Source organism: Carcharodon carcharias, chromosome 6, assembly GCF_017639515.1.
Source record: "Carcharodon carcharias isolate sCarCar2 chromosome 6, sCarCar2.pri, whole genome shotgun sequence".
Taxonomy (NCBI): domain Eukaryota; kingdom Metazoa; phylum Chordata; class Chondrichthyes; order Lamniformes; family Lamnidae; genus Carcharodon; species Carcharodon carcharias.
The window spans coordinates 87,845,851-87,858,428 of record NC_054472.1 but is presented as its reverse complement, the minus strand read 5'-3'; the positions used below and the strand labels follow the sequence as shown (position 1 = coordinate 87,858,428).

At 39.9% G+C, this 12,578-nt stretch overlaps 1 protein-coding gene across 5 annotated transcripts in view; it reads right to left on the bottom strand.

Moving 5' to 3' along the window:
* The window catches only part of arfgef1 (ADP-ribosylation factor guanine nucleotide-exchange factor 1 (brefeldin A-inhibited)), a 312,411-nt gene that overhangs the window by 161,534 nt on the left and 138,299 nt on the right, over window positions 1–12,578 (bottom strand). For all 5 annotated transcript variants that reach the window (XM_041189760.1, XM_041189763.1, XM_041189762.1 and 2 more), the window contains one exon: window positions 2,731–2,864. In XM_041189760.1, the coding sequence (XP_041045694.1) occupies window positions 2,731–2,864 (134 nt within the window). The remainder of the gene's footprint in view (window positions 1–2,730; window positions 2,865–12,578) is intronic.

The following is a 12,578-nucleotide window of genomic DNA, read 5'->3' as shown; positions in this document are numbered from 1 at the left end:
CTACCTCAAGCCTCTTAAGGATTTTATATGTTTTAATTGGATTACTTCTCATTTACCTAAATTTTAGGGAATGTAGCCGATATCTACTCAATCTCTCCTCACAGGATAATCCTCTTATGTGAGGTAACAGTCTCTTGAACCTTCACTGCACTCCTTCAAGGGCAAGCATATCCTTCCTTTGGTAAAGAGACCAAAACATGCACACTTTACTCCAGTGCAGCCTCACCAAGGCCCTGCATGATCGTAGTAAGACTTCTGCACTCTTATACTCCAAGACCTTTGTAAAAAAAAAAGCTAACATACCATTTGTCTTCTGAATTGTTCTTACATGTAAACTTTGTGATTCATGTACAAAGACACTCAGGCCACTCCAAATGCAAGCATTTCCTAGTCTCTCACCATTTGAAAAATTTATTTTTTTCATCTTTCTTACCAAAGTGGATAACTTCACACTTCCCCATGTTGTATTCCATCTGCCATGTCCTCACCCATTTACCCAATTTGTCTATTTCCTTCTGCGCTTCTTTGTGTCCACCTCACTGCTTACTTTCCCACCTTTTTATCACCAGAAACGCTGGATACGTTACACTCAGTCCTCTCATCTAAGTCATTAATATAGATTACAGGTATTGATTATTGCATTGCACCATTTGTTATAGCCTGACAACCCAAAAATGTCTTGTTTATTCTTACTTGCTGCTTTCTGTCCAATAACCATCCCTCAATCTGTGCCAATATATTACCCTCAATTCCATGAGTCCTGATTTTGTGTAATAACTTCTGTTGCTGAATGCTTTTCGAAAATCCAAATACACCACATCCGCTGGTTCCTCCTTATCCATCCTACTAGATGTGTATTCAAAAATCATTAACAGATTTGTCAAGCACAATTTCGCTTTCATAAACCTGTGCTGAATTTGCTTAACCATATCATGATATAAAAAGTGCCCTTTTACCATGTCTCTAATAATAGATTCCAGCATTTTGACAACTACTGCTGTTAGGCTGGCTGGTGTATAGTTCTCCATTTTCTCTCTTCCTCCTTTCACAAAGACTGGGGTTATGTATGCTACTTTCTAATTCTGGGGAATGGTTCTGGGATCGAAGGAACTCTAAACAGTCAAAACTAATGCATTCAGCATTTCTGCAGCAATCTCATGTCATGAAAGTATAATAATTTTCATAATATTTTTCTGGTTTATTGTCAAGTAGGTTTATGGGGTAAGTATAGTTGGGTCTGTACGTGATTTAATTACATTTGTAGTCAAGTTGGCTGCAAGTTTAAATCATCAAAAGAAGCTAGATGCTTGACATGCTAATGAGTAAAGATGGATACTGGCTTAGTGTGTAAGGTGTGAAGAGAATTTGCACTTTTAGATAAATGAAGTTTACAACTAGCCAGATAAGCAAGGCCAAGGAATGCGTTTAATTTTCCCAAAGGTTACTGGAAATATTGACACCATGAAAGCTTTTATATTATGAGGAAGATACAGTTTCAAAGACATATCGAAGAATAGAATTTACATATTAAAAAGAGAGAAACATATATAAATGAGAATGAAGATTATGTGTCAGAACGCCATTTAAGATCTAACAGGAGTGTGTGAAATAGCCTTAATGAAGCCTCCAGCATTTGTGCATAAGTCTGTTATCCAACAAAACTGAATCTGGAGAAGCGCCACTTGGAATGCCACTGTCTAGGGTATTGTGTTAACTTGCTGAGTTTGTTTTAATTTAAAATCTATTTTTGGACTGTTACCTTAAAGGGAGTGTAACTGGTGATCAGATTCATTTGGGATTTTAGGAGTTATTATAGTATACTTGTAGTCTTATGGATGTGCTTGACATATTTTATTTTGTTAATAAATATTTTAGTTTAATTTTTAAAAATCTCTAATGGTCTTGGTGGACTTGTTACTTCTGAATTCAGTGCACACATCGCATAATAAAGACAAATTGCAAAACCGTTGTGATAGCGTGGCCAGGTTTACCTCGTGGATTCGGTCGGCCTGGCACACATCACCTGCCACATCATAACACTTAAAATCCTAGAATACAGGTCATCAGGTCTGGGGATTTGACACTACTTAGTCCCACTATTTCCTCCAGTCCTATTTCTTGACTTCTGATTTCTTTAAGTTCCTCACCATTGGTTCCCTATTATTTTTGGATTTTTTTGGCTTCTACCATGGCTGAACAATATAAGGGCTTCATCTTTAGAGTTTCGTATTAAGCAACATAATCTGGGTCCTCATTAAACCATTTGCAAAAAATATTCCAGATTTTTAATCCTTCTTGTTTATGTTCCTTTCTTTGCCAACTTGAAATATTGTAGTAACAGTGATATGAATGGAATCAATGGCAGAGCTGTCACAATGGTTATACAAATTTGGAAAGAAAATAAAAATGGGATAGGGCTTTACAAACGAACTGAATGATGAGACTGATAACCTTACAAAAGGCATATAATAAGTGCAACTGGTACCCATTATGTTACTGCCAATTAGACTTGGTGATTCTCTTGCATTAATTCTCTACATTTGTGAAAACTATTATTTTCTGATCTAAAATGCAATTCAAGTAGCCAACTAGGAGAAGTGTATTTGAAGGACCACTTGAACTAAGTAAAACTGTTAAAGATTACTTAGAAGATATATTTCAATAGTTTTTATTTCAAAATGGTACATTCTATATTTGTACCTTAATGAACCTAACTTTTTGTGCACTTACTTTGGATCTGGAGGACCATCAGACAGTGGTTTCATGGAAAGTTTGCATAATGACCTAAAGACCAGAAAAGCATCCTTCTGCAAAATGTGAGAGAACTTAGCACTGGAAGAACCTCCTGGAGTCATTCCACATTCCTACAAATAAAGCAAAACCATTACAGTATTATATTATTTGTTTAGTAAGCCTTTTCTGCTCCACAGCTTCATAATTACATTGTTATTAAATGTCGAGAAGGAAAATTTGGGGAATGCTTTCTGTACAGAAGTTTCGCAAGATGCCTATTTTTAAAGCAAATAACAACGTCTAATATTAGAAGATATCCTTATTATTGTACATGCACATGAAAATCCAGCTGTGATACTAAAGAAGCATTTTCATTTAGGGTGTGCATCTTTGGCTTCTTTCCTTTAATTTAGGGTCAATATTAATCTAAAGAGAAAAAAGACTTCAATTGCTGTAAAGTCTCATTATGAACACACTGGTGATGTGGCTACAAGTAGTTGCTTTGAAGTTCATGGAGTAACAGCTACTTGTACTGCATCACGTATGGATTAACTACTCAATGAATGTCAATATGTTTAAATGACTGAGCTGTTTAATTCACATCTACTTTTTCAAAGAAGTTCCAGGCCCCAGATTGAATACTCCAAATAGCAACCAGTCTGATGCAGTTAATAGTGATTCATTCTTTGTTCAGATATATCTTCAGAAAAACTGTGATGGGCATAAATGCTTCATTTTGTATGTGTTGATTGTCAATTAAGCAGTATAAAGTCAGGAGACTGAGCTAGATCTGATTTTGTCATAGTATGAGCATGAACAACTGTGTTTCAAAAATCAATTTTATGTTAGAAGTCACCGTGGGACAAGAATCTTCGTAATTTCAATATTACCTTGCTAGAAACAAAGAGTGCAAGCTGCTGTAAAGCATAAGTGAGCACTGTTCATTTACCTATTTAATGTTGAATAACATTGGTTTGTGGATTTATAGCCAGATCCCTGGGTTGATATATTCATACTGTGGACAAGAGGAGCGTCTGCAGGGAGCATGAGAAAAGTGACACAGTGCCATGATACAGGTTGGGGGAGCAAAAAGAAATGTAGGGGACGGCATAGTTAGTAGGATAGGTACTGTTGTCTGTAGCCGAGAGTGAGAGTCCAGAATGCTCTGTTGCCTGTCCATGCCAATCTCCTCAAGAAAATCTCAATGATGGAGTGAAACTTGAAGAGGGAAAGGAAAGGTCCAGTTGTGATTCACATGGATAGCAAAACATAGATATGTCTCAGAAAGAGGTTTTTCCGAAGTGTATGAGTAGCCATGGGATAAATTATAAGGTAGAACTACAGGCATAATAATCCCCGGATTACCACCTCAGTCACAAGCAGAGTGGGATAGGGTCAAGTAAGATCAGAGTGTTGAATGCATGACTCAAAAGTTTGGTGTTGGAGAAAAGGGTTTCAATTCATGGGGCATTATCAAGAGTACTGGGGAAAAAAGGAGCTATTCGATTGGGTGGCCTTCACTTGGGATCAGTGGGCTGGCGAATGAAAAAATAGAGAAGTAGATGGGGTTTTAAACAAAATTGTGGCAGGGGGTGAGGTTCAACTGAGGGGAAATTTAGTTGAAGAGAAATTATGAGGCAGTAGTGCAGGGTAGTGATATGGGTAATGATAACAAGAGCGTGGTTGGAAGGGACAGAGTGCAGAAACTTAAGGGTGCAGCTGCAAATCGGGTCAGGATAGGGTAAAATGATAAAAAGGCAAAATTAAAGGCTCCAATGCAACATTTATAGCAAGATATATGAATTGATGGTACATATTGAAATAAGTGAGTATGATCTGAGAGTCATTTGCAACGTGACTGCAAGGCAACCAAGGCAAGGAACTGAATATCCAGGGGTACTTGACATTTTGGAAAGAGAGGAAGAAAGGAAAAGGAGGTGGAGTAGCTCTGTTAACAAAATATATTGTTACAATAGTGAGAATTGATCTTGGCTTAGAAGATCAAGATGTACAATCAGCTTGGATGGAGATGAGAAATAGCAAGGTAAAGGCGGCACTGGTGGATCTAGTCCATAGACCTAATGGTAGCTATACTGTAGAACAGAATATAAATCAAGATATAATGGAGGTTTGTAAGAAAGGCACTGCAATAATCATGGACAATTTTAATCTATTTACAGATTGGACAAATCAAATTGGCAAAGGTACCCTTGAGGCTGAGTTCACAGAGTACATTCAGGATGGTTTCTGAAAATACCAAATCTGGAACCAACCAGGGATCAAGCTATTTTAGATCTAGTAATGTGTAATGAGACAGGATTAATTAAAGATCTCATAGTAAAGGATCCTCTAGGGAAGAACATAAGAAATAAGAGTAGAGAGGACCATACAGGCCATCAGAGCTGTTCCACCAATCAATATGATCATAGTTGATCTTGAGCTTTAAATCCACTTTCCTGTCTGCTCCCTATATCTCTTGATTTGGAGAGATCAAAAATCTGCCCATCTCATCCTTAAATGATGGCACATCCATAACCCTCTAGGGTAGAGGATTCCAGAGATTCACAATCCTTTGAGTGAAGAAATTTCACCTCATCTCAGTTCTAAATGATCGGCCCCTTATCCTGAAATGGTGCCCCCTTGTCCTAGATTGCCCAGCCAGGAGAAACATTGTCTCAATATCTAACCTGCCAAGCCACTTCAGAATCTTGTATGTTTCAATGAGATCACCTCTCATTCTTCTAAACTCTAGAAAATATGGACCTAATTAACTCAGCATCTCATCATAGAACAATCCTCTCCTCTGAGGGACCAATCCAGTGAACCTTCGCTGTTCTGTCTCCAATGCAAGTGTATTCTTCCTCAAATATGGAGACTAAAATTGTACACAGTATTACAGGTGTGGTCTCACCAAAGCCCCATACAATTCTAGCAAGACTTCTTTATTTGTGTACTCAAATGCCCTTGCAATAAAGATCAACAGGTAATTTGCTTTCCTGATTGCTTGCTGTACCTGCATGCTAACTTTTTGTGTTCCTTCTAAGAGTGCACCCAAGTCTCTCTGAGCATCAACATTTACAAGTTTCACACCTTTTAAACACATTGTTTTTCGGGCCAGGATTTTGCCCTCATCAGGTGTGCTTGACAGGGGTGAGTGGGAGCAGCCGGGAAGCCACTCGCCGCCTGCAATCGGGCCGCGACTGCGATTTCATGCTAGCAGGCCAATTAAAGCCCACCCAACGTGAAATGCGTGCTGCAGCACTGCCTGTGTCGGGGGGGAAAGAGGGCAAGCATGTAAGTTCGCGCATGCAGGCGCAGGAAAAACTCCCTGAGGCACAGAGCTGCCTCAGGCTGCTGATGATTTAAAAAATGAAAAATAAAGACTTTTAAAATGTTGAAAAACATGTCCCCACTCATGTGATAGGCCTTTTTGCCTACCCTCCAACTGAAAGGTTGGATGGGCAGCGAAAATTTCATTTAATTGGTACTTTAATGGCCTTAATAGTCCTGTTAATTGTCGGCAGGCGCGCTGCTGACTCCCACGACAGCCCGCCAACCAAAATATCGCGGTGCACGATGACATCAGGACACTCGCCCAACTGTCATCGCGCGTCATTTTACGCTTGTTCCGGTAGGGCGCGTGCCTGCCCGACGAATGAAAAATTCTGGCCTCTATTCTTACGACCTAAGTGAATAACATCACACTTCCCCACATTCCACTCCATCTGCCACCTTGTTGTCCACTCACTTAACTTGTCTATATCTCTTTGCAGCCTCTACTTGTCTGCCTCACAGTTTGTATTCTCACTTTACTTTGTTTTGTCAGCAAACTTAGCTAGTTTACTTTCTGTCTCTTTGTCCAAGTCATCAGTATAGATTGGGAATAGCTGAAGCTTCAGCACTGATCCTTGCGGCACTAACTTGAAAATACCCCATTTATCCTTACTCTCAGTACCCTGTCCATCAACCAATCCTTTATGCATGCTAATATATCACCCCCAACTCCATGAACTCTTATCTTGTGTATTAACCATTTGTGTGGCACCTTATCGAATGCCTTTGGAAATCAGAGCATACCATATTTCCTGGTTCCACATTATTAGTTACACCTTCAAAAACTAATAAATTTGTCAAGCAGGATATCCCTTTCATAAAACCAAGTTGAGTTTATCTGATCACACTATGCTTTTCTAAGTGCATTGTTAAGACTTCCTTAATAACACTTTCCCAATGTCTGATTTCAGGCTAACTGGCCTCCAAGTTGCCAGTTTTCTCTCTCCCTCCTTTCTTGAATAGCAGTGTTACATTTGCTAACTTCCAAACTGCTGGGACCATTCCAGAATCTAAGGAACTTTGGAAAATCAAGATCTCTGCAGTTATCTTTTAGACCCCTAGGATGTATGCCATCAGGTCCTGGGGATTTGTCGGCTTTGAGCCCCTGAAGTTTTTCTTTGCTGATATTAATTACCTTAATTTCCTCACTCTTGTTCGCCCCTGGATTACGCTCTCTTTCAGGTATGTAATTTGCGTCTATTACTGTGCAGGCAGACACAAGATATTTGTTCAATGTTTCTGCCATTTCCTCATTCCCGATGATAAATTCTGCTCTCTCTACTTCTAAGACTCTAGCTATTCTCTTTCTTTTCGTGATCACAGAATCACACAGTGCAGAAGAGGCCCTTCAGCCCATTGACTCTGCACCGACACATGAGAAACACCTGACCTACCTACCTAATCCTATTTACCAGCACTTGGCCCATAGCCTTGAATGTTATGGTGTGCCATGTGCTCATCCAGGTACTTTTTAAAGGATGTGAGGCAACCTCCCTCCACCACTCTCCCAGGCAGCACATTCCAGACCGCCATCACTCTCTGGGTAAAAACGTTTTTCCTCACATCCCCCCCTAAATCACCTGCCCCTCACCTTGAACTTGTGTCCCCTCATGACTGACCCGTCAACTAAGGGGAACAGCTGATCCCTATCCACCCTGTCCATGCCCCTCATAATCTTGTACACCTCGATCAGGCCGCCCCCAGTCTTCTCTGCTCCAATTAAAACAACCCAAGTCTATCCAACCTCTCTTCAAAACTTAAATGTTTCATCCCAAGCAACATCCTGGTGAATCTCCTCTGTGCCCCTCCAGTATAATCACATGCTCCCTATAACGTGGCAACCAGAACTGCACACAGTACTCCAGCTGTGGCCTCACCAAGGATCTATACAACTGCAACATGACCTCCCTACTTTTGTAATCCATGCCTCGATTGATAAAGGCAAGTGTCCCATATGCCTTTTTCACCACCCCACTAACATGCCCCTCTGCCTTCAGAGATCTATGGACACACACGCCAAGGTCCTTTGGTTCCTCAGAACTTCCTAGTGTCATGCCGTTCATTGAATACTTCCTTGTCAAATTACTCTTTCCAATGTGTATCACCTCATACTTTTCAGTGTTAAATTCCATCTGCCACTTATCTGCCCATTTGATCATCCCGTCGATATCTTCCTGAAACCTAAGACACTCAACCAGCTGGCCAACCTTTGTGTCATCTGCAAACTTACGAAGCCTACCCCCCACAAAGTCATCAATGTTGTTTATATAAATGACAAATAATAGGGGACCCAGCGCAGATCCCTGTGGTACGCCAATGGACGCGGGTTTCCAGTCACTAAAGCAGCCTCTGTCATCACCCTCTGTCTCCTACAACTAAGCCAATTTTGAATCCACCATATCAAATTACCTTGTATCCCATGTGCCTTTGCCTTCTTTATAAGTCTCCCATGTGGGACCTTGTCAAAGGCTTTGCTGAAATCCATATAAACTACATCAACTGCACTACCCTCATCTACACACCTGGTCACCTCCTCAAAAAATTCAAACAAATTTGTTAAGCATGACCTCCCTCTGACAAAGCCATGCTGACTAACCCTTATCAAACCTTGCCACTCCAAGTGGAGATAGATTCTCTCCTTCAGAATTTTCCCCAATAGTTTCCCTACCACTGACGTGAGACTCACTGGCCAGTAGTTCCCTGGCTTATTTCTACAACCCTTCTTAAATAGCGGAATCACATTAGCTGTTCTCCAGACCTCTAGCACCTTCCCCGTGGCCGGAGAGGAATTAAAAATTTGGGTCAAAGTCCCTGCGATCTCCTCCTTCAGCAATCTGGGACACAAATCATCTGGACCTGGAGATTTGTCCACTTTTAAGCATGCCAACACCTCCAATACCTTGTCGCTCCCTATACCAATTTGCTCAAGAACCTCGCAGTCCCTCTTGCCTTGTAAAAGTACTTACAATCGGTCTTTTATATTCCTGGCAAGATTACTTTCATATTCTATTCTTTTCCTTTTTATCAATGTTTTGGTGGCACTTTGCTGGTTTCTAAATCACTCCCAATCCTCAAATTTACTACTATTCTATGCAACAGTATAAGCTACTTCTTTTAATCTAATTCTTTCTTTAACCTCCTGAGCAAGCCGCAGATGGATCTTTCTTCCTGAGTTTTTGTTTTCAATGGAAATGCATTTTTATTGAAAATTTGAAATTGTTTCTTTAAATGTTTACCACTGTTTAGTTACTTCCATGCTTTTTGGCTAATTTACCCAATAACTTAGCCAGCTCCCACATCATTCTAATGTAACTCGCCTTGTTTAAGTTTAGGATTCGTGTTTGCTATTGAAGTATGTCACTTTCAAGCTTAATGTGGAATTCAATTGTATTATGATCACTATTTCTCAGTGGATCTTTTATTACGACATTACTAATTAACCTTGCCTCACTGTGCAACACTAGATCTAAAATGATTTTGTCCCTAGTTGGTTCCACAGCATATTGCTCCAGAAAACCATCATGAAAGAGTGAAGTGATTATAGCATGACAGAACTTCATATTCAGTTTTAGAGTGAGAAACCTGGGTCTGAAACCAGTGTCTTGTACTTAAATAAAAGCAATTATAAAGGTGCAGAAGCTGCTCCACCTGCCTCTCCCGTTGCTCATCTGCAGAGCCCTTGTTCACAGCGAGGGTTCAGGAAACGGAAACGGCAAACAGGAGTGAGAGAGAGGGAGGTTCAGCAAGGGGAAGGATCAGCTAGAGGAAGGGTCATCAGGGAGTGGTTGAGACCATGAGCTTGGAGGGTTGGCAGCAAGAGGGAGGGTTAGGGAGCGGGACAAGCCGCAAGCCCAAATGGTCTGCAATGAGAGGGTGGGTTAGAGAGCAGGAGAGGCTGCGAGCCCAGAGGATCAGCAGTGAAAGGGTGGGTTAAGGAGCAGATCTGTGGCAAGTGCGAGGTTCAGGAAGTAAGGTCGGTGGCAAGCAGAATCAGCAGCAAGCAGGAAGTAAGTAGAAAGTTACCATATTTATTTTACATGTTTAAATTTATTTTATTTTGAAAGTTATTTCATTTACCAATATAGGAATATAGCAATGTAAAGTATTTCAACTTACAGGGTATAATGTTTTCAAGTTTCTTTTCTGATGAGAAAGGTCCTACAGAACCTAACTACAGCTTATACATACAACTCACTTAAAGTTGTTTCACTTAAAGTTGCACGTTTCAGGAATGCAACTACAACTTTAAGCGAAGACGGACTGTACAATGTGGGAAAAACTTTGGCGGGAAGAATAAAACAGCAAAATAACAAGGCAATGGTGGGAGCACATCTGGAGTACTGTGTAAAGTTTTGGTCTCCTTATTTAAAGGGGGATATTGTTGCAAATTGTGATGAACAATGTATATTTTTTAAGTTGAATTTATATATGTATGTGTATATATAAATTCATGTATATATCTGCATATTTGTGTGTTAAGGAAGGCAGAGTGGTTTCAATTTCATGTAGGTTAGGTTTGTGAGTCTTGGTGCCTCGAAGTCTGGATGGACTTGTGGCTGAAAGGTCAGTCAATTTTTAATGAGATTTTACAACCCCTTAAGGTTGAATAGGTGGGTTGAGGGTTCAGGGACTCAAAATCAAAGTAGAAAAGCCTTACTGTTGCTTCATGACAGTGGCCAAGCTACATAAACACAGAGAAACACAAGATCTGAGAGACAGTTCAGTCAGTGTGTGTCAGAGAGCAAAGACAAGGTTTCTTATCTCTCTGAAAGGAAAAATTACAAGGCTACTGGGACAGTAGTTAACTGAACAGTCAGTTATAGGACTAAGTAACATAAACAGTTTAGCGGTGTTGCTACTGAAACAGTGAGATTAAAATGCAGTTAGTTTTGGGTGTCTCGGGGAGATACACGATTTGGGTGTTAAGTGAATGTTCAAGAATTCACCGGAAGAAAACTGTTTGCATATGTGTCAATCCCAAGCAAGAAGCCTATGTGTCAAGCTAGTTGTAACTCATCACTGGTTTGTGTGTCTGTAAAGATATTGCTGGATAAAGGAATATTGGGAAATTGAATCATCTTGTGTTTGTATTGAGATCTTTCCAACTTTTTTTTTGTCTGGTGTAATATAGTTCATTTTTCTTGTTTTAATAAATGCTTTATTCATTGTGTTAAAGTTCATCAGCAAACTCCTGTGAATTTGTTCAATAACTTTCCTCCTCCAGTTTCTAAAAAAAAAATGAGAATCTATCAAGCCAGGTTTCACCCTGGGATCTGAGTTGTCCAGTGTAAACATCAGCTGGGATCATAAAACAAAAGCATAAACTTTTGGTTTATAAGTTATTATTCTGGTTTGGGAAACTGTGATTTTAAATTTGGGATCAATGAAAAAAAACTTGGTGTGTATAGCTTATCAGATAGACCTGAAGTTGCAAGAGGAAGTCCTATTGTGTTCCTGGGATGGAAGTGAAAGGTATTCACATCCAGGATAACAGTGGTCCCTCTCAATAGTGCTCGAGATGGGCTGTCCGTAGGCATCTCAGGAGAAGGTAATAAGCTAAGGTGTAAATTGGAGGGCTCAAGTTACTCATTTACTTCCTCAAAGAAAGGTTTGAAGGCCCATGGTAAGCAAAGGAACATTTTAAAGTATCCATATACTTTTCAGATCAAAGGACAGGTTTAAAGTTAAAAGATAACTGATTTGCATTTCTCTCTGGGAACAGGCCACGTGTGTCATGTTGCATGCAGATGGGCTGTGGGGGTTGGAAAAGTTTTTGTTTTAATATATCTCAGCTGAAATAGTCAGTTAGTGCCCAGAGCACATACTGACCAATACAGTATGTTGGAGAAGGCAGAAAGAAATCTGCCATCAGCCAGGACAAAGAGCAGAGAACCATCAGGAATCAAGGGTGTTTCTGATTTGGAGCCACTATGCAAAAATACAAGTAAGGTCCATGTTCAGGCTGGGAAAATTCAAATTAGTGAGGTATTGAAATACAGCTGGAGGATTCACCTATCCAGATGTTAGTGGGAGAATCCCCAAGAAACCCCTCACCTCGGAAGATAACCAGGAAAAGGGAGAAAAAAAACCCAGTAAATCCTTGGGAGCCAAGGCACAGATTGGTTTGGTTCCATGAAATTTTAATCAACACTCAAGAAACTGTAATGTAAGAAAAGAGCTCTTGGTTGAAATTAAAAGTAGAATGGGGAGAGTTCTGTTCATACTGACGAGATATAGTGTTAAGTTAATAGTGCTTGTGCTTTTTCTTTTGTTAATAAAGATTTTTCCTTTTAAAATGTGAAAACTTGTTACATGGTCTTTTCAGTTAATAACTGGGAATTCAAATTTCGATTTACAAGTTATCAGTCTTTACTGAGATCATAACAATATATTGGAGTCAAATCAGAGAAGGTTCACCAGGTTCATTCCTGGGATGAAGGGGTTGCATATGAGGAAGGGTTGAGCAGGTTGGACAAATGCTTATTAGAGTTTAGAGGAATGAGAAGTGATCT